This window comes from Somniosus microcephalus, chromosome 31, assembly GCF_052327205.1.
Source record: "Somniosus microcephalus isolate GS21.2 chromosome 31, FLI_Smic_1.0, whole genome shotgun sequence".
Taxonomy (NCBI): Eukaryota; Metazoa; Chordata; class Chondrichthyes; order Squaliformes; family Somniosidae; genus Somniosus; species Somniosus microcephalus.
In genome coordinates this window covers 20,612,985-20,638,029 of record NC_141017.1, presented here as the reverse complement: position 1 = coordinate 20,638,029, position 25,045 = coordinate 20,612,985, and the positions used below count along the sequence as shown (strand labels likewise).

Here is a 25,045-nt window from a genome sequence, read left to right as displayed (position 1 = left end):
CTTTCCTAATTACTTGCTGTACCTGCACACTAACCTTTTGCATTTCATAATTGGCAGGAGAACCAGAGGGGAGATGAGGAAAACATTTTTTTACGCTGCAAGCTGTTATGATCTGGAATGCATTGCCTGAAAGGGTGGTGGAAGCTGATTCATAGGCCCCGATTTTCGGCTTATGTGGGAAATGGTCGGGTTTCTCCGAATGTGGGGTTTCTGACACACATAAAAAAGTGTCAGCCAGCTCCACGCAATTTTCCCTCAAGTGGCCAATTAATTCCCAGCATGTGGGAAGCCTTGCTAATTGTCCAATTTGAGTCAGAAATCCCCACAGTATGATGTCATCATTCGTGGTGCTTTCAACGTCCATAGCAAGCACTGCATCCTCTGAAGGCTTCCAAATGAACCATACAGGTTGGCAGAGGATCCTGCAGCAGCTGTGGCCAGTGCCAGACCCCGAGCTGCCTTCAAATTCAATGAGGCTTCACTGCAGGCATTATTGGATGGGGTTAGGGCCCACAGGGAGGTCCTCTTCCCTAGGTCAGGAAGGAAGAGGCCTCCCACTGAGACCAATGCTGCATGGATGCAGGTGTCAGCAGATGCCAACTCGCTGGGAGTCACCAGAAGAACCTTGGCATTACATCTCTATCTCCTTCCTTTACTCCCCCACAGTACCATCCAGAGCCCCCGTCCTCACTGTGGAGGAGGAAGAGGCTGTGCAGCCAGACTCCTCAGAGGAAGCTCCAACCTCTGAGGGCGCAGCGTCAGCAGAAGTAAGCGCACCCAGCACCAGCGCAGACACTCACACCTCGGGGGGACCTTCGGGACATAGAGTATTGTTGTCACCTGATGTTTCACAGCTCACAAGTGAGCCTCAGCAGATTCTGGAGACAGGGACAGCAGTGGAGAGTCCTCGTTGGAGGGCGCAGGACTCTGCCAGCTCAGCTCAGCTACGCTGCAAGTCAACCCTCTTCCTCTGGGTCCATCCGCAAGAGAAGAGGTGATGGATCTCCATGCACAGATGCAGGAGTCTCTGGCAGGTTTTGTCTCCAGGATCGCTACGAGTGTGGAGCAAATGGAGGAGTCCATAGCGACCATGAGCAGAGCCTTTGTGGAGCCATTGGCGCATGAACGCATCACCATGGAAAGGTTGGCAACCTCCATGGAGGAGATAACTCGCCAGGGTAAGGAAAACATGGTGAGTGCTCATAAGAGAATGACATCTCTTGAGGAGCGTTGGCCATCTATTGAACAGAGAAACCAGACCTTCATGGAAGTCCTTCTGAGTAGGACTGCCAGTGCAGAAACGGGTCCCCATGGCCCCCTAAAGCGCAGCAAGGTGCTCTCAAGCCACTTCCAAGCGCTGGCCCCTTCTGGCCTGTGCAGCTTCAGGTGAGTGAGCAGCAGCCTGGTGCTCCTGGTGCTCATCCTGCTGTTCCTGGTTCTGCGGCTGCCACCTCTGCTGCTGGAGATCCTCTAATGGCAAGAAGGGAAGGAAAAAAAGGCGTCCCATGCTTCTCGTAGATGCCTCCGCTGAGGAAGCGCTGAGTGAGGGTGGCGAGAGGGGCTTCTCAGGAGATCGCATTGGAGAAGTGTGTGAGTCTCTAACCTTCCACAGCTGTGCTTAAGCCTTGAAGAAGTAGCCCCAAACCTGTAACAACAAGGTCCTTCAACATACAAGTGCTGTCCCTTTAAATTGCAGCTTCTCCGATTGACCTGCAGCTGACAACAAGCAAGCCGGCAAGCTTCACGCCAGGTCTCATCAGCGAGGTTCCCCGCAGGCGTGTTTCACGTGGGGAAAGCCCCAAATTTGCAACGGCCCCGGAAAATCTACTTCAACAAGGTAATAATTGGTCATTAGTGTGCTAACGGCCAGTCCCGCCAGCGGCGGCCGGGACTGAAGCGGGTCGCGGAGAAATGGCGGTCCGAAAGTCGGACGGGGCGGGGAATCAGGCAGGGGGGGGGGGGTCGCGACCCGCTTTTTCGGCGATTTTCGGCCCTCGGCCGCCTGAAAAGCTGCCCGACGGCTGGCAGAAAATCGACCCCATAGAATCATACAGGTTTACGGCACAGAAGAAGGCCATTCGGCCCATCGTGTCCGTGCCGGCCGACAAAGAGTTCTCCAGCCTAATCCCACTTTCCAGCTCTTGGTACGTAGCCCTGTAGGTTACGGCACTTCAAATGCACGTCCAATACTTTTAAAATGTGATGAGGGTTTCTGCCTCTACCGCCCTTTCAGGCAGTGAGTTCCAGACCCCCACCGCCCTCTGGGTGAAAACATTTCTCCTCAACTCCCCTCTAATCCTTCTACCAATTATGTTAAATCTATGCCCTCTGAATATTGACCCCTCTGCGAAAGGAAATAAGGTCCTTCCTATCCACTCTATCTAGGCCCCTCATAATTTTATACACCTCAATCATGTCTCCCCTCAGTTCTAAAGAAATCAATCCCAGCCTATCCAATCTTTCCTCATAGTTAAAATTCTCCAGCCCAGGCAACATCCTCGTAAATCTCCTCTGCACCCTCTCCAGTGCGATCACATCTTTCCTGTAATGTGGTGACCTGAACTGTACGCAGTACTCTAGCTGTGGCCTAACTAGTGTTTTGTAAAGTTGTAGCATAACCCCCCTGATATGGGGATAGGGCAGGAAAGTGGAGTTCCTGTGATAGAGCCATGATGTCATCGAACGGTGGGGCAGGCTCGATGGGCCGTATGGTCTACTCCAGCTCCTGGTTTCTTATGTCATGTTGCCTGTCCCCTCTGACCTTTTCATCTTTGAAAAACAAGAGACTTTGATGCAGCCTAATTGAAATTTTCAAGATTCCTGTAGCAAATTTACAAAGTTGGTACAGGCAGATTCTGGTGAAGGGTTTGAATATCAAACAATAACAACTTGCATTTATATAACGCCTTTTAACATGGAGAAACGTCAAAAACCCCTTTGGGGCGCTACTTTTAGCTGAGGTTATGCACATTATTTTTGTGTAACTTAACTGTCCTCCACTCATTGCATTTTACTGGAGAAATCACCCTGCTTTTATTGGGAGACTTTGCTGTAGTTTCGGTCATGAGTTCTGTTTGTTGTAGTTCATAGAGACTCTTTTTAAATAGACTCTGTAGACTCTTTGCTGCAGTGTGCTGTTTAAATAGACTCTGTAGACTGTTTGTTGTAGTGTGATGTTTAAATAGACTCTGTTTACTGAGTAAATAGACTGTTTGATATAAAATAGACTGTGTGCTGTGAGTCCTGCCATAGGTCCCGCCCCACCACCAACTCATTGACTGACACAGTGGTATCATTAGACACTCTGATGAAGGCAGTGCAACACCCACCTCAGAGAGGCTGCCTCACACCTATTGGTCCTGGCTCAGTGAGCTGTATAACTCCAGCATGGTGCCAAAGAGTGCATTGGACCCTCTGGGCAGTTTATAAGTGGAGTTTTTTTGTGTTTTGACAGCGCGGAATTTTTTAATTATGCTGTCGAAACATTTGGGATTTACCAGGTAGATGCAGAGCTTTGTGCATTGCCTGTAAGCCCACACACATGCAGGCAGCTCTCCTGATACCCAGAGTATGACTCGTGATGGACTGTATCAGTGTCAGCCATGGATCAGTGGGTAGCACCCTCACCTTGAAGTCAGAAGTTTGTGGGTTCAGAGTCCCACTCCAGAGACTTGAGCACAACAATCCAGGCTGACACTCCGGTGCAGTACTGAGGGAGGGCCGCACTGTCGGAGGTGCCGTCTTTCGGATGAGACGTTAAACTGAGGCCCCGTCTGCTCTCAGGTGGACGTAAAAGATCCCCTGGCACTATTTTGAGGAAGAACAGGGGAGTTCTCCCCGGTGTCCTGGGGCCAATATTTATCCCTCAACCAAGATCACTAAAAACAGATTACCTGGTCATTATCACATTGCTGTTTGTGGGAGCTTGCTGTCCGCAAATTGGCCGCCGCGTTTCCTACATTACAACAGTGACTCCACTTCAAACAAAAAGTATTTAATTGGCTGTAAAGAGCTTTGGGACGTCCTGAGGTCGTGAAAGGTGCTATAGAAATGCAAGTCTTTTTCTTTTAACTCTACACTGCAACATTTTTTTGGGCTGTCATGAATCAAAATCTGCAATTGCTAATCTTAAAAGTGTCACTCCGATTTAATTACATTTCCACTTATTTGTTGCTGTTCAGTCGCTTTGATAGTGCTTCCTCCTCCACATTACGTGCTCTGAATGTAATTTCTGTTCCTTTTTGCAGAGGTGCACATTAGCGGAAAACTGAGCTCCTCGGTCACCCTGCCTTGCAGCTACGACGTTGATGACTACGGTTTAATTTCCATGTGCTGGGGTCGAGGGAAGTGCCCCCTAATTCACTGCGAACAGCCATTGCTTGAAACCGATGGGAAATTTATCACTTATCATTTCGGATCAAAATATAAATTGTATGGGGACATACGGCAAGGTAACTTGTCTCTAACCATAGATGATTTCAACTTCGGAGACGAGGGTCTGTACTGCTGCCGTGTGATGATTCCTTGGCCTTCTAATGACAAAAAAGAGCACTTCACCCTCACTGTTACACCTGGTGAGTTCCTGCAATGTATCTGAATACAAAGGACTGAAATTGCCTTCCTTTCGTATCTTTCACAATTCGCTGCTGAATCATTCAGAGCGCCTGAAGGGTTTTGACCGATAAATAAGGTGAAGCTTTTTTCGCAGGCAGGAGAATTGGTAACCAGAGGACACAGATTTAAGATAATTATGAACATACGAATTAGGAGCAGGAGTAGGCCACTCGGCCCCTCGAGCCTGCTCCGCCATTCAGTGAGATCATGGCTGATCTGATTACTCCACATTCCCGCCTACCCCCGATAACCTTTCACCCCCTTGCTGATCAAGAATCTATCTACCTCTGCCTTAAAAATATTCAAAGACTCTGCTTCCACCGCCCTCTGAGGAAGAGAGTTCCAAAGACTCACGACCCCCTGTGAGAAAAAATTTCTCTTCATCTCTGTCTTAAATGGGCGACCCCTTATTTTTAAACAGTGACTCCTAGTTCTAGATTCTCCCACAAGAGGAAACATCCTCTCCACATCCACCCTGTCCAGACCCCTCAGGATCTTATATGTTTCAATCAAGTCACCTCTTACTCTTCTAAACTCCAGCGGATACAAGCCTAGCCTGTCCAACCTTTCCTCATAAGGCAACCCGCCCACTCCAGGTTTTTTCTAGTAAACCTTCTCTGAATTGCTTCCAACGCATTTACATCCTTCCTTAAATAAGGAGACCAATACTGTACACAGTGCTCCAGATGTGGTCTCACCAATGCCCCGTATAACTGAAGCATAACCTCCCTACTTTTGTATTCACTTCCCCTCGCAATAAACGATAACATTCCATTAGCTTTCCTAATTACTTGCTGTACCTGCATAATTGGCAGGAGAACCAGAGGGGAGATGAGGAAAACATTTTGTTACGCCGCGAGCTGTTATGATCTGGAATGCACTGCCTGAAAGGCTGGTGGAAGCTGATTCATAGAATCATAGAGGTTTACGGCACAGAAGGAGGCCATTTGGCCCATCGTGTCCGTGCTGTCCGACAAAGAGCTCTCCAGCCTACTCCCACTTTCCAGCTCTTGGTCCGTAGCCCTGTAGGTTACGGCACTTCAGATGCACATCCAAGTACTTTTGAAATGTGATGAGGGTTTCTGCCTCTACCACCCTTTCAGGCAGTGAGTTCCAGACCCTCACCACCCTCTGGGTGAAAACATTTCTCCTCAACTCCCCTCTAATCCTTCTACCAATTATGTTAAATCTATGCCCCCTGAATATTGACCTCGCTGCGAAAGGAAATAAGGTCCTTCCTATCCACTCTATCTAGGCCCCTCACAATTTTATACACCTCAATCAAGTCTCCCCTCAGCCTCCTCTGTTCCAAAGAAAACAACCCCAGCCTATCCAATCTTTCCTCATAGTTAAAATTCTCCGGTCCTGGCAACATCCTCGTAAATCTCTTCTGCACCCTCTCCAGTGCGATCACATCTTTCCTGTAACGTGGTGCCCTGAACTGTACGCAGTACTCTAGCTGTGGCCTAACTAGTGTTTTGTAAAGTTGTAGCATAACCCCCCTGATATGGGGATAGGGTGAGAAAGTGGAGCTGCTGTAATAGAGCCATGATGTCATCGAACAGTGGGGCAGGCTCGATGGACCGTATGGCCTACTCCGGCTCCTAGTTTCTTATGTCCTGTTGCCTGTCCCCTCTGACCTTTTCATCTTCACACAATAACGAGGCCTGGTAGGAGGATCAGGAACCTTGTCACTCCAATATACCCACAAGTGTTGAAGCACCATTGGGTTCAGTTCCCAAAAAAATGGCGATAAATTAAGTTGTGAGTGACGTGCACTGCAAAAAAAACTTATTTTGTTGCTCCATGTAAGGGTTGATTGTGGGCAGTGGTTTTCTCAGATATAGTCCGGGCTGGATGAAGGCAAGAGAAACGTGGGCACCAGTGAAAAGGGGCAATGGGCACCAAAGTAAACATGTGTCATTTGTTACATTAAGCGAGTTATCACCGCTGTTAAAATAACGAACGACAGAATTTCACATAAAAGTGTCAATGTGTTCGCTCAGAGCAATCCATAAAAGTCTGACATGAGATCGAACTGAGACCCATCAGCAAGTGACGAGGTATTTCATTCATAACGTTTAGAATTCAGCGGCAATCAAGTAAAAAATGTAAAATTTACCTCCTTTCAAACTAACAGTGGTTCTGTTAATGTTCGTTACAAACTGGAGATCTGGATGTTCAAATGTTTTATTTGCCTTTTAGCTCGGCCTTTTAAATGTCTTTCTGACGATAAACATCCTAGCTCTCTTGAGGAATGCCAGTCGGACTCTCGATCACAGGTAAGAACTTCCCAGGCTCATGTTTGAGCTATTGTATCTCTCCATTTACAACATATTAAATATCTTAGGTCTACAGATGCCTTGAAGGGGAAGCCTGTCTCCTCTTTTCATTCTGACCTCTTGAGCATCCTCGATTTCCATCGCTCCACCATTGGCGGCCGTGCCTTCAGCTGCCTGGGCCCTAAGCTCTGGAATTTCCTCCCTAAACAACTCCACCTCTCCAACTCTCTCTCCTCCTTTAAGACGCTCCTTAAAACCTCCCTCTGTGACCAAGGACCTGCCCTAATATTTCCTTATGTGGCTCGCTGTCAAATTTTCTTTGATAACGCTCCGGTGAAGCGCCCTGGGGCGTTTTAATACGTTAAAGGCGCTATATAACTATAAGTTGTTGTTGTTGTAAAGTGCCCGTCATAACCTGGCTGCTGCTAAAAAACAATCTACCAGTAGTTTTCCCATTCCTCTCACTTCCCACGTTTTAAACAAGCTGCTTTTTTTATGACTCCTTGTCCTTTGAAAATACAGCAAATCTTAAAGTAAGGCTACAGACCATAAGAACATAGAACATAAGAAGTAGGAGCAGGAGTAGGCCATACGGCCCCTCGGGCCTGCTCCGCCATTCAATAGGATCATGGCTGATCCGAACCTAGACTCACGTCCACTTTCCTGCCCTCTCCCCGTAACCCCTAATTCCCTTATCAGCTAGGAAACTGTCTATCTCCGTTTTAAATTTATTTAATGTCGCAGCTTCCACAGCTCTCTGGGGTAGCAAATTCCATAGATTTACTACCCTCTGAGTGAAGAAGTTTCTCCTCATCTCAGTTTTGAAAGGGCAGCCCCTTATTCTAAGATTGTGCCCCCTAGTTCTACTCTCACCCATCAGTGGAAACATCCTCCCCACATCCACCCGATCAAGCCCCCTCACAATCTTATATGTTTTGATAAGATCGCCTCTCATTCTTCTGAATTCCAATGAGTAGAGACCCAACCTACTCAACCTTTCCTCATACGCCAACCCCCTCATCTCTGGAATCAACCGAGTGAACCTTCTCTGAACCGCCTTGAGAGCAAGTATACCTTTTCTTAATTATGGAAACCAAAACTGCACGCAGTATTCCAGGTGTGGCCTCACCAGTACCCTGTATAACTGAAGCAAGACTTCCCTGCTTTTATACTCCATCCCTTTTGCAATAAAAGCCAAGATTCCATTGGCCTTCCTGATCACCTGCTGTACCTGCATACTAACCTTCTGTGTTTCATGCACCAGGACCCCCAGATCCCTTTGTACTGTAGCACTTTGCAGTTTCTCTCCATTTAGATAATAACTTGCTCTTTGATTTTTTCTGCCAAAGTGCATAACCTCACACTTTCCAATATTATATTCCATCTGCCAAATTTCTGCCCACTCACTTAGCCTGTCTATGTCCTTTTGCAGGTTTTTTATGTCCTCCTCACTCATTGCTTTCCCTTCCATCTTTGTATCGTCAGTAAACTTGGATATGTTGCACTCGGTCCCTTCCTCCAAATCGTTAATATAGATTGTAAAGAGTTGGGGTCCCAGCACTGGCCCCTGCGGAACACCACTAGTCACAGATTGCCAACCCGAGAATGAACCATTTATCCCAACTCTCTGTTTTCTGTTAGACAGACCCATACTCTAAACCAAACATCATGCAAACTGAACAGTTCCTGTGTTTCCAGACCACTCTTTTAGCTTTAAAAGTTCATATGGAAAAGTCCAAACTCCTTCAGGATCTTTCCTGTCAAACTACGTGGGCTGCTTTTTACAACTTTGCTTCTGATACTCGATTCTATTGTTTGGCGTGGTATTTTTCTTTATTCGTATATGGGATGTGGGCGTTGCTGGCAAGTCCAGCATTTATTGCCCATCCCTAATTGCCCCTCGAGAAGGTGGTGGTGAGCCGCCTTCTTGAACTGCTGCAGTCCGTGTGGTGAAGGTGCTCCCACAGTGCTGTTAGGGAGGGAGTTCCAGGATTTTGACCCAGCGACGATGAAGGAACGGCCGATATACTTCCATGTCAGGATGATGTGTGACTTGGAGTTGGTGGTGTTCCCATGCACCTGCTGCCCTTGTCCTTCTAGGTGGAAGACGTCGCGGGTTTGGGAGGTGCTGCCGAAGAAGCCTTGGCGAATTGCTGCAGTGCATCTTGTAGATGGTCCACACTGCAGCCACGGTGCGCCGGTGGTGGAGGGAGTGAATGTTTAAGGTGGTGGATGGGGTACCAATCAAGCGGGCTGCTTTGACCTGGATGGTGTCGAGCTTCTTGAGTGTTGTTGGAGCTGCACTCATCCAGGCAGGTATTGAAGTAGGACCAATGGGTCTGACGTTGTCTTTATCCTGCCTTGTCACCAGGTTAGCCTTGTTTCCAATCCCTCAGTGACTCAGAAATCCTACTCCAGCCTCTGGGGTAAATTCGATTCATCCCTGCCGATTTGTTGGTTTTGAGTATTGAAAAGCTTGTCCGAGACTTTGGTGTATTGAAGTTGAAGCTGTTAATACTTCTTGGGGTTATTCTGGCTTGAGGAAGGCTCCCATCTTCCTTAAAGGATATTTGGAGGAAGTAATTATGTAGTATATTAACTACCTGGTCTGCATCCTTGGTTTCGGCCCCTTCTCATTTCTTCTTTGACTGCGGTCTCACTTTTAAGAACTGAAAGAATTTCTTACTGTTGTCAGCTGCCCAGGCCCTAAGCTCTAGAATTCCCTGCCTAAACCTCTCCACCTCTCTCTTCTCCTTTAAGACCCTCCATAAAACTTACCTCTTATTGCATCTTGACCGAACAGTAATGAATAGAGGAGACGGAATGAACCTTTTACTATTTACTGAATAAATGGGTGGACATTACAGCACATTGTCTGCATGGCAGAACCCGAAACTGAAAGTGAAAGACAAAGTAAAACCGAGCCCCCCAGCACCCCCTTCAGGTAACACCCGGGAACTGGGTCAAACTTCATTGAAGCAAAACTCAAAACCCAACACTCCTTTCCCCCAGATAAAACCCCTTAGTCCTCCAGGCGTCTGGGATGGAATCTAACCCGAATTGAGCGCTGCTGGACAGGCATAGTCGGGGTGCCACTGCTAGCCGCAGGAAAACCTTCCTCCGTGGCTGATGACTCCGTGACATCTTCTGTCGATGTGGCTTCCGTTGTTGTTGCAGGAAGCAGGCCGTCACTGCCTGGCAGAGATGGCGGAGACAATGGCCTAGCCTGTGACGTCTCTGTTACTCTCACCGGAGTACGACCCCGTAGCTGGTCTACATGGCGTCTGTGTAGCTGGCCATCAGGTGTATGGACGCTGTACGACAGGGGACCCGTGGCCTGCTCCACCACGGCAGGCATCCATTTGTCTCCTCCTGCATAGCAACGGGCAAACACCGTCTCTGACGGCTCGAACTGCCTGGCAGTGCCCTGGTGCTTCTTAGCCAGCTCCTCTTGCTTTGTGTGCATCTCATCCCTGTAGTCCGGGTGTAGCCGGTCCAGTGCAGTCGCCGGCCGGCGACCCATCAGCATCTCGGCAGGACTCTTCCCCGTTGCTGAGTTTGGTGTGGTATGCTGTGATAACAGGAACCTGGCCAATCTGGTTTGCCAGTCCCCCACCGATATCCGCACCAGTGCCTCTTTTGTGGTTTGCATTTTTCCTCTCTGCCTGCCCGTTAGAGGAGGGGTGATAGGGCGCTGTGGTCACGTGGCGGATCCCGTTTCTGCCTGCAAAAGCCTTGAACACCGCTGATGTGAAGGCTGCTCCATTGTCCGAAACCAGCACGTCGGGGACTCCATGTGTGGCAAATAGCAAACGCAATGCGTTGATCACTGCACTGGATGTCATGGAGCTCATGATAGCCACCTCCAGCCATTTTGAATGAGAATCCACCACTATCAAAAAGACCTTCCCCTGAAATGGCCCTGCAAAGTCAATGTGGAGTCTTGACCATTTACGAGTGGTCCACTCCCAGGGGTGAAGGGGAGCCTTGGATGGGCTATGGCGAGTCAGCTGACATGTCTCACAGCTCTTTACCACCTCCTCCACGTCTCGGTCCAACCCCGGCCACCAGACGTAGCTTCTCGCCAACGCCTTCATGTGCACAATCCCAGGGTGTGAGTCATGCAGCATTTTCAGCACCTCCTCTCTTGCGGCGGCAGGAACCACCACACGGCTTCCCCAGAGCACGCAGTTCTTGTGTGCAGACATTTCATGGCGCCTCTGAACGAAGGGCTTGAAATGCTCCTCCTGTACCTCGGCGGGCCAGCCATGCAGCAGCCAGCGTAGCACCCGTGATAAGACTGGATCTTTCTGTGTGAGGCTGCCAATAGGCTGTGCATGGAGTGGGGCCTCCGGAACCTCCTCCAGTAGCAGCACCTCCAGGGGTGGTGGCATCTCAGCCATCGGCCGGTTCAAAGGCAAGCGACTCAGAGCATCAGCATTAGCCAGCATCTTCCCAGGCCTGTAGCAAAGTTCATAAATGTAGGCCCCCAACATCAGACTCCACCGAAGCATACGCGGTGATACGATCTGGGGCATGGGCTTGGAGTGATGCAGGAGCCCCAAGAGTGGCTTGTGGTCTGTGTAGATGACGAACTGTCTCCCTAACAGGTACTGGCTGAACTTCTTTACCCCAAATATGATGGCTAGGGCCTCCTTGTCAATCTGGGCGTAATTACGTTCTGTTGTTGAGAGTGTTCTTGAGGCAAAACTGATAGGCACTTCCCGGCCATCTGGCTCGATGTGACCCAACAGAGCTCCCAGCCCGTATGGTGAGGCATCACACACCAACACCAATGGCTTGTTTTCATCATAGTGTGCCAGAACCTTATCTGCTTGTAGCAGTTCCTTTGCCTGTCTGTAGGCTGTTTCATGAGCTGAGGTCCAGTTCCACACTGTTGCTTGGTCTAACAGCCTGTGCAGTGGCTCTAAGATTGTGGCTTTGCCCTTGAGAAAACAACTGTAGAAGTTTAACAGTCTGAGGAATGCCTGCAGTTTGGTCTTGTTCTTGGGGGTGGGAGCGCTCCTGATAGCCTCCACCTTCTCCGTAGTCGGATGCACACTGTCTTTGTCCACTCGGAATCCCAAGAACTCCACCCCATTGGCAGCGAACACACATTTCTCCTTCTGAAGGCGTAGTCCTACCTCAGCCAGCCAGCGTAGTACTTCCTGCAGCCGCTCATCATGGGCTTCCTGTGTCTTGCCTGTAATCAGTATGTCATCCAAGTAAGGCTGAACTCCCGGAACACCAGCCAACAGGGTGTCCATGAACCTCTGAAAGATTGCCACAGCCGTAGACACCCAAACTGCAGCCTTGTGGCTCGGAAAAGTCCTCTGTGGGTGTTGATTGTCAACAGCTCGGCTGACTCTTCATCCAGGACCAGTTGCTGGTATGCTTGCTTGAGATCCAGCTTGGTGAACAGAGTGCCTCCAGCCAGTGTTGAAAACAGCTCTGTAACTGTTGGTAAGGGATACACATCTGGTAACACAGCAGTATTAACCGTACATCTGTAATCTCCACAGATTCGCAGGCCCCCATCCTTCTTTGCAATGGGCACGATAAGGGTGGCCCAATGGGAGTTCTTCACTGGCAAGAGAACCCCTTGGTTCACCAGCTTATCCAGGGCCTCATCCACCTTCTTGCGCAATGCAAAAGGAACTGGTCGCGCCTTGAAGAACTTAGGCGCTACCCCTGGGTCCACTTCGATTGAGACTGGCGGTCCCCGACAGGCCCCGAACTCAACAGAAACCTCTTCATAGTTCTCCAACATAGGCATTATGGGCTGTCGCTGCACCGTGTATACTCCTGTCACTTCAATACCGAGGGGCTCAAACCAATCTCTGCCCAGCAGGCTTGTGCCCTGCCCCGCCACCACATAAAGTGGAAGTGTGCCCTTGACTGCCTGATACTTAACTTCCACATGAATCATACCCAGCACCTGGAGTTGAGCTTGGGACCACTGCCGTAGCACGCCACTGACCTGAGCCATCGCCGGGGGTTGACTTGGCCACAGCCTATTGTAAGTCTCTTCACTTATCAACGAACACGCTGAGCCTGAATCCACCTCCATGCAGAGTGGTGCCCCATTCATGATCACATTTGCCGTGTATCCCCACCGTCTGTGGGGTAGCTGCTCAGCTTCCGTGGGATACACTGTGTACTCATCACTGTCCTCCAGTGTCAGGGTGTGTGTCTGCGATGCTTGTGTTGGCTCTGCTGCAGCAGCCTGAGCTTTCTTCATGCAGACACGAGCTATGTGTCCTCTTTTCTTACAGAAATGACATACTGCTGACACAAATTTGCATGTAGTGGAACCATGGAGAGCCCCACAGCAGAAACATTTTCTTCCTGTCTCTTTAGTTGCCTCCATGTTTCTCACAGCAGCAGCTGCGTGTGTGGTCTTGTGCACCTCCTCGGCGGCCTGAGATGGTGCTGCCTCTGTACGGAGCATACGTGTGTTCATCGATGCAGCCTCTGCTGCTAAAGCCTTCTCCTCGGCCAGTCGGAATGTCAGGGCCTTCTCCACTAACAGCTGTCTCTGCAATGCCGAGTCCAGCACTCCACACACAATCTGATCACAGAGCATATTGTCTAAATGGTCACCAAAATTACAATGTAATGAGCGTTTCCTCAACTCAGCAATGTAACTTGAAATAGATTGTCCAGGCTGTTGTTTACAATTGTGAAAATGGAAACGCTGCACAATCTCTGAGGGTTTTGGGTTAAAATGTTTCTGCAGCTTCTCAATCAAATCAGCATAATCCACCTCACTAGGTTTACGAGGAGCCACCAATGAACGCAGGACGGAGTAAATAGCAGCTCCGCATACACTTAGCAACACTGAGCGCTTCTTCTCTTCTTTGTCAATATTATTGGCCTCAAAGAAACACCCCAGTCTTTCTGCGTATTCCTCCCATGAACTGTCCTTATCCACAGAGAACTCTTCAATACGTCCCAAGGTTGTCATAGTTTTAATGTGCACTGTCCCTTTAAGATCCACGGACTTTTTTCTTTTTTAAAAAAAAATTATTTTTCTCCTCCGGCCAGAGTTACGGTAGCTACACTCACGGTAGTTGCCTGGCCCGCACAATACTCTGTCCGCCGTCTACGTCGCAGCTAGCCAACTATCAAAATGCCGTTGATGTTGCTAGCTGAGTGGCCCACTCATCGCAATTTCCAATATCACGGCTGTAGGTTCGCATGTCTATCTCCGTCCTTCTAGACAGTTCAACAGCCGCCTCGTCGCCAGTATTGCATCTTGACCGAACAGTAATGAATAGAGGAGACGGAATGAACCTTTCACTATTTACTGAGTAAGTGGGTGGACATTACAGCACATTGTCTTTCACTTTCAGTTTCGGGTTCTGCCATGCAGACAAAGTAAAACCGAGCCCCCCAGCAACCCCTTCAGGTAACACCCGGGAACTGGGACAAACTTCATTGAAGCAAAACTCAAAATACAACACCTCTTTGACCCAGCTTTTGGTCACCTGTCCTAATATCTCCTTATGTGGCTCAGTGTCAAATTTTCTTTGATAACGCTCCTGTTGAAGCACCTTGGGAACGTTTCACTACATTAAAGGCGCTATATAAAAGCAAGTTGTTGTTTTTGCTATATTTTCCATCTGCAGCTAGCCTTTGTGCCGCTGACCATTATTTAACATGCAGCTGCCTGTTCTTATATAATCGATTCCTTCTCACATTTCCCCCTGGAGGACGTTGCAGACGTTGTTTCTCCTCTTTATCGTGCCACTGATCAATTTGTTCATCCATTTAGGGTCACATTGTTTAGTTGGTGCTTGGCGATCCGAGGTCCTTACAGCATTGGTTCCGCATGCTCGGCGTTATGCTTTGAAAGGCGCTCCACTTGTCCTCTACTGACCTATTGTCGAATCCTCCAACCCACCTCCCAAGTCCCAGCCACTTTCTCCATCTGTCCCCTCCAGCATGGACGGTGTAAGTGGTTGGTGGGTGGGTGTGTGCGGCGGGGGGTGGCAGACGGGGATCTCTACTGATAAATGCTTTATATTTCTCCATTGCAGTGCAGCAGCTGGTAATGCTGGGCCACCCCTTATACTTAATTGTACAATTTAGGTGGCAATGAAAGAATAGACCATTGCGTGCTGTTATAATTTCTTAAAGTGCTCGACGCTTTGTTTTACACAACAGAAAACCACCACGGATGCTACATTTTGTAACTTCATGAATTGGACCACATTCTTCAACCAGGACGTGTGTAAAACGTCTGATGCCGGTTTTCCTGTGCAGGTGAGCTATCCCCGAATCCTTTATCGAGCAGGATTCTCAAACAGAAAGGCAGCGTTTAATTATCAGGAGCAATTTACCAGCGGAGCCTTTAATCGAAAGGATGCAGTGATGGTGCTGATGAGCTGTGAGGCCAACGAGCGTCTCGGCAAGTCAGGCAGCCATCAAAACCCCGCCAGCAATTCCTTGCTTGCGCGTGAGGACTCCGCATTCCTTGAGATTTCTGCGCGCCTCCAATTCTGCCCTCTTGCCCATCCCTGGCTTCCTTCGCCCCCCCGCCCCGACCATTGGCGGCCGCGCCTTCAGCTGCCTGGGCCCTAACCTCTGGAATTCCCTCCCTAAACCTCTCCGCCTCTCTCCTCCTTTAAACCGCTCCTTAAAATCTACCTCTTTGACCAAGCTTTTGATTACCTGTCCGAATAGCGCCCTCTTCGGCTCGTTGTCAATTTTTGTCTGATTACGCTCATGCGGAGCGCCTTTGGGACGCTTTACTACGCTAAAGGTGCTATATAAATGCAAGTTGTTGTTGGTCACGCTGTATTTGAACACTCCAACAGATCTGTTCAACTCTTTTGTTTTTCCAGCTTTATCATTTTACAAAGTTTTCATTTTTGTCGTGCAGTTGGACTTTGAGCCGAAGGGCGCGATCTTGCCAGCCCTGGGGAGGCGGGTTTGGAGGGGGGACTGCCGGGAAAATGGCAGAATCTGGGGGCGGGTGCCCATCCCGTTCCCAACCCGCCTCTGTACCATCTTCCCGGGAGGCGGGTAGCTGTCCCGCGCCGGGTCCCGTCTCCGCGAGGCGGGAAGGGGATTACAGCCACTTAACTGCCTGTTAACAGGTAGTTAACAGGCAGTTAAGAGGATTATCCCCATTTTTCCAACAGAGGCACGGGCTTCCCGACGTCGGAAAACCCCCGCCAGGGTCACCGAGGCGAGTAGTGGGTCTGCGAGGGGTGCAAAAGCGCGCTGTGGAGGTGAGTGATGGATGCAAGTGTGGAGAGGTGAGTGAAATGTGATAGAAAATGTTTACTTTCTTTCTGCAGGCTTCAAGCGTTGGGGATGGGGAGAGTCTCGCATCTCACCAGCAGAGATGACAGATGGCTGCTGCATTCTCCGATGCAACAACCATCGAATTTCTGCTAAAGAAAGGGGTTTGGTGAGTCTTGAATACAAGGACTCCTCAAACAACAGAGAATGTCAGTGTTTGGCAGCTTCACGGAGCTGTCAAATGATGACAATTCATCTGTCAAAAATTTTTGACAGATGACACATCATACGCTGACATTCTCTGTAAACCGCTTCCCGTTAATTGGCCTGCTAAACCCGCTGGGGGCGGGCTTAACAAGGTCAATCAAGGGAAAATAGTGTGGGTTGGCCACAAGTCGATGGAGGCGGGACAACGACCTGACGAGCAGCCGTCCCACCTCCAACGCAAAATTGCCCCCGAAGTAACAAAAGCTGCGGCAGGGAGAAAGTGCTGGATGATCTGGATGCTGCGTTATTAATCTGACCTTTGACCTTTACTCGCATGACCGTTAACTATTTGACCTTGGACGTCATATTGTTCAGGAGAAAGAACGAACCCTTCAGCCCCCTTTCTCTGCTGAATATTATTTCAAAAAAAAGAATCTTTGCCGTAACTCAAAACTAAGGTGTTGTCTCACTCCGCAGAAGGTCATTGAATTTTCACAGAGTCTGCTCGGCAACGTAACCCTTTGGAGAAGTCTAGAGGGCAAGGAACGACAGAGAGCAGCCAGCCGCTTCCTGGAGGTCATGGAAAGCGCCGTCATCGCAGCTGCCCTGGGCTTACGCAGCGACATAAAGATAAAACGATCGAGTCCCGCCTTAGGTAAAGCCCGACATTTACCTCATAAACAGAGAATACTCAAAGCGTACTACACACTGTACAAGAAAAACCTGGTTCTCTGTTAGTTGATCCTGCTCCCACCTTAGGTGGCTCAGTGGGCAGCACTCTCTTTCGCCTCTGAGTCAGAAGGTTGTGGGTTCAAGTCCCACTCCAGGGGCTTGAGCACATAAAGTGAGGCTGACACTCCCAGTGCAGTGCTGAGGGAGTGCTGCACTGTCGGAGGTGCCGTCTTTCAGATGAGACGTTAAACCGAGGCCCTGTCTACTCGCTCAGGTGGATGTAAAAGATCCCATGGTACTATTTCGAAGAAGAGTGGGGGAGTTATCCTCAGTGTCCGGGGGCCAATATATATCCCTCAATCAATATAACAAAAAAAACAGATGATCTGGTCATTATCACGTTGCTGTTTGTGGGAGCTTGCTGTGCGCAAATTGGCTGCTGCATTTTAACAGTGACTATTCTGCAAAAGTACTTCATTGGCTATAAAGCGCTTTGGGACATACTGAGGTCACAAAAGGCGCTGTGCCAATTTTTACCCCATAGTCCTAAGCTATCCTGTCTACAAAAATGCAACTGTGGTGTTAAAATCATCTTCCCTTATCCCCCTCAGATTTTGAAATTGGTTTCGTTAAAAGGGACAAGATCACAAGCAGTGACGTCATGACTTTAAATGCCAAGGAAAACACCATGACCGTTTACTCCAGTACGATTATCGGTGATGATGATTCTGGTATATTTCTACATTATTTACATTCATTCTGTTTCCTAGTATTCGAGAGCAAATGGCTTGCGTCACAGCTTTCAAACTTTTCCCCTGTGGGGACCACTTACAAACAGTGACACATGCCCAGGGACCCCCCTGCAAACATTGATGCACCTTGAGGCCCCACCCTGAAAGTATTGACGCACTCCTGGGAACCCCCTTTGCAAATGAGGGACACCCTCCCAGGGACACACCTTCCTTAGTAAATCCAAACAAAATTAATTTGTTCACCACAACAACGGCAGCAACATGCATTTATATAGCGCCTTTAATGTACTAAAACATCCCAAGGTGCTTCACAGGAGCGATTATCAAACAAAATTTGACACAGAGCCACATAAGGAGATAATAGGACAGTCGACCAAAAGCTCGGTCAATGAGGTAGGTTTTAAGGAGTGTCTTAAAGCACGAGAGAGGGGCGGAGAGGTGGAGAGGTTTAGGGAGGGAATTCCAGAGCTTAGGGCCTCGGCAGTTGAAGGCACGGCCGACAACGGTGGAGCGATGAAATTCGTGGATGCGCAAGAGGCCAGAATTGGAGGCGCGCAGAGATCTCGGAGGGCTGTTGGGCTGGAGGAGGTTACGGAGAAATGGAGGGGCGAGGCCATGAACACAAGGGTGAGAATGCTAAAATCGAGGCGTGGCTGGACCGGCAACCAATGCAGATCAACGAGCACAGGGGCGATGGGTGACCGGGACTAAGTGCGAGTTAGGATATAGTAGAGTTTGGAATTTTAACTAGTATCACCCTGCATGATTTCACCCCACACATTCTGAAATACAAATGTTTTAGTGGTCTGATTTTGTTTCCGTCTCTTCTGTCTGTACCGGCAGCTTTACTCGCCTTCATCTCCTACAGTGATGTGGAGTCCATTTTTGATGCAGCGTTGCTGAAGGAGCATAGCAACGGTTCCAGAAAGCTACTGAAGAGCCAGTTTAATTCAAAGATAGTAACTGTGACAAAAGGGAACACAAGGACACATAAACTGAACGGAACAGTTAACATCACTTTCCAAGGGAAAGAGGTTTGTGCACTTAACGCAGTTGTTGTATAAGTTTTTAACAGATTAATGCGATTTCTGTAAATCATTAAACTGTGCTATCAATCAATTACAATACACTCTTAAACCAGTGACACTCCAATGTCTTGCACTGATAGTAATGATCTGATTTGAAAAAGAAACACTTGCATTTATATAGCGCCTTTCACGACCTCAGGACGTCCCAAAGTGCTTTACAGCCAATGAAGCACTTTTGAAGTGTGGTCACTGTTGTAATGTAGGAAACGCAGCAGCCAATTTGCGCACAGCAAGCTCCCACAAACAGCAATGCGCTAATGACCAGATCATCTGTTTTAGTGATGTTGGTTGAGGGATAAATATTGGCCAGGGACAACTCCCCTGCTCTTCTTTGAATAGTGCAATGGGACCTTTAATATCCACCTGAGAGGGCAGACGGGGCCTCGGTTTAGTGTCTGATCCGAAAGACAACATTTCCGACAGTGCAGCACTCCCTCAGTGCTGTACTGGAGTATCAGATTCTGTTCTCGAGTCTCATGGGGCTGGATTTTCTCAATGGGGTCCCTTACAGTCAGAATCAGGGGAATTTATAATGGGAAACAAGGAAATGGCAGACCAACTAAATACATACTTTGGTTCTGTCTTCACAAAGGAGGACACAAATAACCTCCCAGAGATGTCGGGGAACATAGGGACTGATGAAAGGGAGGAACTCAAAGAAATCAGTATTTGTAGGGAAATGGTGTTAGGAAAGTTGATGGGACTGAAGGTCGATAAATCCCCAGGGCCTGATGGTCTACATCCCAGGGTACTTAAGGAAGTGGCCCTGGAGATAGTAGATGCATTGCTGGTCATCTTCCAGAACTCGATAGACTCTGGAACGGTACCCATGGATTGGAGGGTAGCTAATGTTACCCCACTATTCAAAAAAGGTGGTAGAGAAAAAGCGGGGAATTATAGACCGGTAAGCCTGACATCGGTAGTGGGGAAAATGTTGGAGTCTATTATAAAAGATGTAATAGCAGAGCACTTGGAAAGCAGTGACAGGATCGGACAAAGTCAACATGGATTTACAAAAGGTAAATCATGCTTGATTAATCTACTGGAATTTTTTGAGGATGTAACTGGTAAAATAGATAAGGGAGAACAAGTGGATGTGGTGTATTTGGACTTTCAGAAGGCTTTCAATAAGGTCCCACATAAGAGATTAGCGTGCAAAATTAAGGCACATGGGATTGGGGGCAAGGTATTGACTTGGATAGAGAACTGGTTGGCGGACAGAAAGCAAAGAGTTGGAATAAACGGGTCGTTTTCCGAGTGGCAGGCAGTGACTAGTGGGGTACCGCAAGGATTGGTCCTAGGACCCCAGCTGTTCACAATATATATTAATGATCTGGACGAGGGAATTGGATGTAATATCTCCAAATTTGCAGACGACACAAAGCTGGGTGGGAGGGTAAGCTGTGAGGAGGATGTCGTGAAACTCCAGTGTGATTTGGACAGGTTGGGTGATTGGGCAGAAACATGGCAAATGCACTATAATGTGGATAAATGTGAGGTTATCCACTTTGGTGGGAAAAACAGGAAGGCAGATTATTATTTGAATGGCAATAGATTAGGAGAAGGGGAAGTGCAAAGAGACCTGGGTGTTATTGTGCACCAGTCGCTGAAGGTAAGCATGCAGGTGCAGCAGGCGGTTAAGAAGGCAAATGGTATGTTGGCCTTCGTAGCAAGAGGGTTCGAGTACAGGAACAAGGATGTCTTGCTACAGTTGTACAGGGCCTTGGTGAGACTGCACCTTGAGTATTGTGTGCAGTTTTGGTCACCTTACCTGAGGAAGGACGTTCTTGCCATGGAGGGAGTGCAGCGAAGGTTCACCAGACTGATACCTGGGATGGCAGGAATGACGTATGAGGAGAGATTGTGTCGATTGGGCTTATACTCACTGGAGTTTAGAAGATTGAGAGGGGATCTCATCGAAACCTATACACTTCTGTCAGGTCTGGACAGACTGGATGCAGGAAGGATGTTTCTGATGGCTGGGGAATCCAGAACCAGGGGTCATAGTCTAAGGATAAGGGGTAAGCCATTTAGGACTGAAATGAGGAGGAATTTCTTCACCCAGAGAGTGGTGAACCTGTGGAATTCTCTGCCACAGAGGGCGGTGGAGGCCAGTTCATTAAATATATTCAAGAAAGAGTTGGATATATTTCTTGAGGCTAAAGGGATCAAGGGATATGGGGAGAAGGCAGGGACAGGGTACTGAATTTGGATGATCAGCCATGATCTCATTGAATGGCGGAGCAGGCTCGAAGGACCGAATGGCCTACTCCTGCTCCTATCTTCTATGTTTCTATGTTGGGGGTGGGACTGCTGGCTGTCGGGTTTCTGTCCCGTCCCCAGCGACGTCCGGCCAACTCACGCTATTTTCCCTTGATTGACCTCGTTAAGCCCTACCTGTTAACAGGCAACGAATTGGCTGTAATCCCCTTCCCGCCTCGAGGAGATGGGTCCCTGCACGAGTCGGGGACCCGCCTCCCGGGGAGATGGCGCGGAGGTGGGTCAGGAGCGAGTTCAGCACCCGCTCCCAGTTTCTGCCATTTTCCCGGCAGCCCCGCCTCCATACCCACCTCCCCAGGGCTGGCAAAATTCCCCCCTGCAGGGTGGGATTTGAACCCACAACCTTTTGACTTGGTGTGATATCCGAGTGGTAAGGTCAAGAACATATGTAGCAGAGAAACATCTCTTACAGCACGGTGGCATAGTGGTTAGCACTGTTGCCTCACAGCGCCAGGAACCCGGGTTCGAATCCGGCCTCGGGCGACTGTCTGTGTGGAGTTTGCACATTCTCCCCGTGTTTGCGTGGGTTTTCTCCGGGTGCTCCAGTTTCCTCCCACACTCCAAAGATGTGCGGGTTAGGTTGATTGGCTATGATAAATTGACCCTTACTGTTAGGGGGATTAAATACATGGGGTTACAGGGATAGGGTGGGATATGTGTTGGTGTAGGGGTTACGGGGATCAGGTGGGATATGTGTCGGTGCAGGCTCGATGGGCCGAAATGGCCTCTATCTGCACTGTGGGGTTTCTATGATTTCTGTGGAGCTGCAGGCAAAGCACTTCCAATTCTTACTGTGCGATCACCAAGATGGAGGATCAACCTCTGAGTCATACCCACAATGCCACATTACCTTAATAACTGGAGTAACAGGACATTACCTTAACACTGGTAAATGTGATCCCTTAATATTTGTCTCCATCTGGTGGATAACTTAAGCATTACATCCCAGATTACTATACTTGGTGGCAAGCGTGCTACCCACTGAGCCACATCTGACACCGTGCGCCCACCTGTGCCTTGGACTGGCAGCGCCCCCCAGTGTCACGGCAACGGTTCATGGAAGCTGCTTCTTTTCCACAGGAAGGCGTCGCTGGCAGAAGGAAAGTTTGCACCTCTTGGAAAGCGAGCGCGACAAGTGGCTACTGGTCTACGGAAGGCTGCCGACTGACGGATTGGAACGAGACACACACCGAATGCAGCTGCAATCACCTGTCCAGCTTCGCGGTGCTAATGGCCCTCTATGACATAACGGTAGAGCTCACACTCCCCATTGCCTTTGGATCACACTGAGGGGGCGATTGTCCTGGGTCCACGCCCAGGCACTACTGCTCACCTGGGGGTAGCAATGAGCAGTCGGTCGCACAGGAACCAGCCTGAACCTCCAATACTCACTGCGCCCCTTACCCAAGGCTTGCAGGTAGCACTTTCTCCACATAGAAAAGAGAGAAAGACTTGCATTTCTATAGCGCCTTTCACCACCACCAGACGTCTCAAAGCGCTTTACAGCCAATGAAGTACTTTTGAAGTGTGGCCACTGTTGTACTGTGGGAAGGAACATAGGAACAGGATTAGGCCATTCAGCCCCTCAAGCCTGTTCCGCTATTAGATCATGGCTAATAGATCTACATGTTAACTCCATCTACCTGCCTTGGCTCCGTAACCCTTCTGTCAATCTCAGTTTTGAAATTTTCAATTGACCCCCCAGCCTCAACAGTTTTTGGGGGAGAGAGTTGCAGAATTCCACGACCCTTTGTGTGAAGAAGTGCTTCCTCACATCACCCCTGAGCGGCCTGGCTCTAACTTTAAGGTTCTGCCCCCTTGTTCTGGACTCTCCCCCCACCAGAAGAAATTGTTTCTCTCTATCTACCCTTCAAATCCTTCAATCATCTTAAACACCTCGATTGGATCACCCCTTAATCTTCTATACTCGAGGGAATCCAGGCCTAGTCTATACAACCTGTCCTCATAATTTAACCCTTTCAGTGAATTCTGGTGATTTTGTGCTGCACCCCCGCCAAGGCCAATACAGGAAACTTTGTGCTATCCGGCACCGACGGGACCGAGCTGTTGCCGTCCCATCAAAACTGCCGGACAAACCAGCGCTAATGCTGAAACATATGGAGATTTTCAGCTCCGTGTGAATCAACAAACTCTGTTGCTTAGCAACAGCTTCAAAACAGTCGGCTGCAGCCTAAAAGCGTCTCTAGCTGAAGCTGTTGCTTAGCTACAGACCTTGCAGAGCCTGACTGGGAAAAAAAAAGCAACGAGAAGTAAAAAAACTTATAGGAAACGGCTCCTGAATTTTGCCGGTAGATAGAGCTTTCCGGACTTTTAACCCCCGGATAAACCAAAGTTTCCTGTATATCCTTCTTGCTGGGTGTACGAGTGACCCCATCGCCAGTGATCCGCAGCTCATTACGCTCAAAAAGTTGCTTCATTCCCCCACATTATCCTGAGTTTTCGAATATAGGCACTACGTAAAATGAAGCTACTTTGCTCGTGACGATTTGTTTCGGATCAGGTGGTTTCTGTATTCGCCCATCGCCCCCCAGTGCTTCCCTCTGCATTTCTGAACTTGTTAAAATGAACTCCCACAGAAAGATAGGGGGGTAAATGTTCAGACGAGGATGCACAGGAGTTACTTTTAAAACCACTTCTAGCGATATTTAATGGAAGTGATTCCAAATACAATCAGGGTGAAATCATAATGATATTAGTAACAAATGTCTCAAAATTCTATTGCTATTTGAAGGAAGGCATTAATTGCCGCCTGCACTAAAATAACTTAACATTCCATGTAAGCGTGTTAATTATTCACTGTCGATATCACGCAATTTGATTTTAAACCAAGTATGGTTTTGATTTGGGATCACAGATACACAAACAAACATACACACTCACACACACATTCACATACACACTCACACACACACACACATTCACATACACACAAACAAACTCACACACACACACACACACACATTCACATACACACACACACACTCACACACACATTCACATACACACACACACACACACACACACATTCACATACACACACACACACACACATTCACATACACACACACACACACACACATTCACATACACACTCACACACACACACACATTCACATACACACACACACACTCACACACACATTCACATACACACACACACACACACACATTCACATACACACACACACACACACACATTCACATACACACACACACACACACACATTCACATACACACACACACACACACACATTCACATACACACACACACACACATTCACATACACACACACACACACACACACACATACATTCACATACACACACACACATACATTCACATACACACACACACACACACATACACACATTCACATACACACACACACACACACACACATTCACATACACACACACACACACACACACATTCACATACACACACACACACACACACACATTCACATACACACACACACACACACATTCACATACACACACACACACACACACACACACAAACACATTCACATACACACAAACACACAAACACTCACACATAAACAGAGACAGACAAATACATGCAAAGCAACAACAACAACAACTTGTATTTATATAGCGCCTTTAATGCAGTAAAACGTCCCAAGGCGCTGCACAGGAGTATTTTAAGACAAAATATTTGACACCGATCCACATAAGGAGAATTTAGGGCAGGTGACCAAAAGTTTGGTCAAAGAGGTCGGTTTTAAGGAGCGTCTTAAAGGAGGAAAGAGAGGTAGCGAGGCGGAGAGGTTTAGGCAGGGAATTCCAGAGCTTAGGGCCCAGGCAACAGAAGGCACGGCCACCAAAGGTTGAGCGATTGAAATCAGGGATGCT

General features: G+C 48.4%; 1 protein-coding gene across 1 annotated transcript in view; it reads left to right on the top strand.

Moving 5' to 3' along the window:
* The window catches only part of LOC147097613 (adhesion G protein-coupled receptor E3-like), a 54,801-nt gene that overhangs the window by 5,680 nt on the left and 24,076 nt on the right, over positions 1-25,045 (top strand). The window contains exons 3-10 of the mRNA XM_085971584.1: positions 1,697-1,837; positions 4,248-4,574; positions 6,820-6,896; positions 15,066-15,164; positions 16,833-17,010; positions 17,639-17,758; positions 18,623-18,813; positions 22,228-22,398. Of these exons, the coding sequence (XP_085827710.1) occupies positions 1,697-1,837; positions 4,248-4,574; positions 6,820-6,896; positions 15,066-15,164; positions 16,833-17,010; positions 17,639-17,758; positions 18,623-18,813; positions 22,228-22,398 (1,304 nt within the window). The remainder of the gene's footprint in view (positions 1-1,696; positions 1,838-4,247; positions 4,575-6,819; positions 6,897-15,065; positions 15,165-16,832; positions 17,011-17,638; positions 17,759-18,622; positions 18,814-22,227; positions 22,399-25,045) is intronic.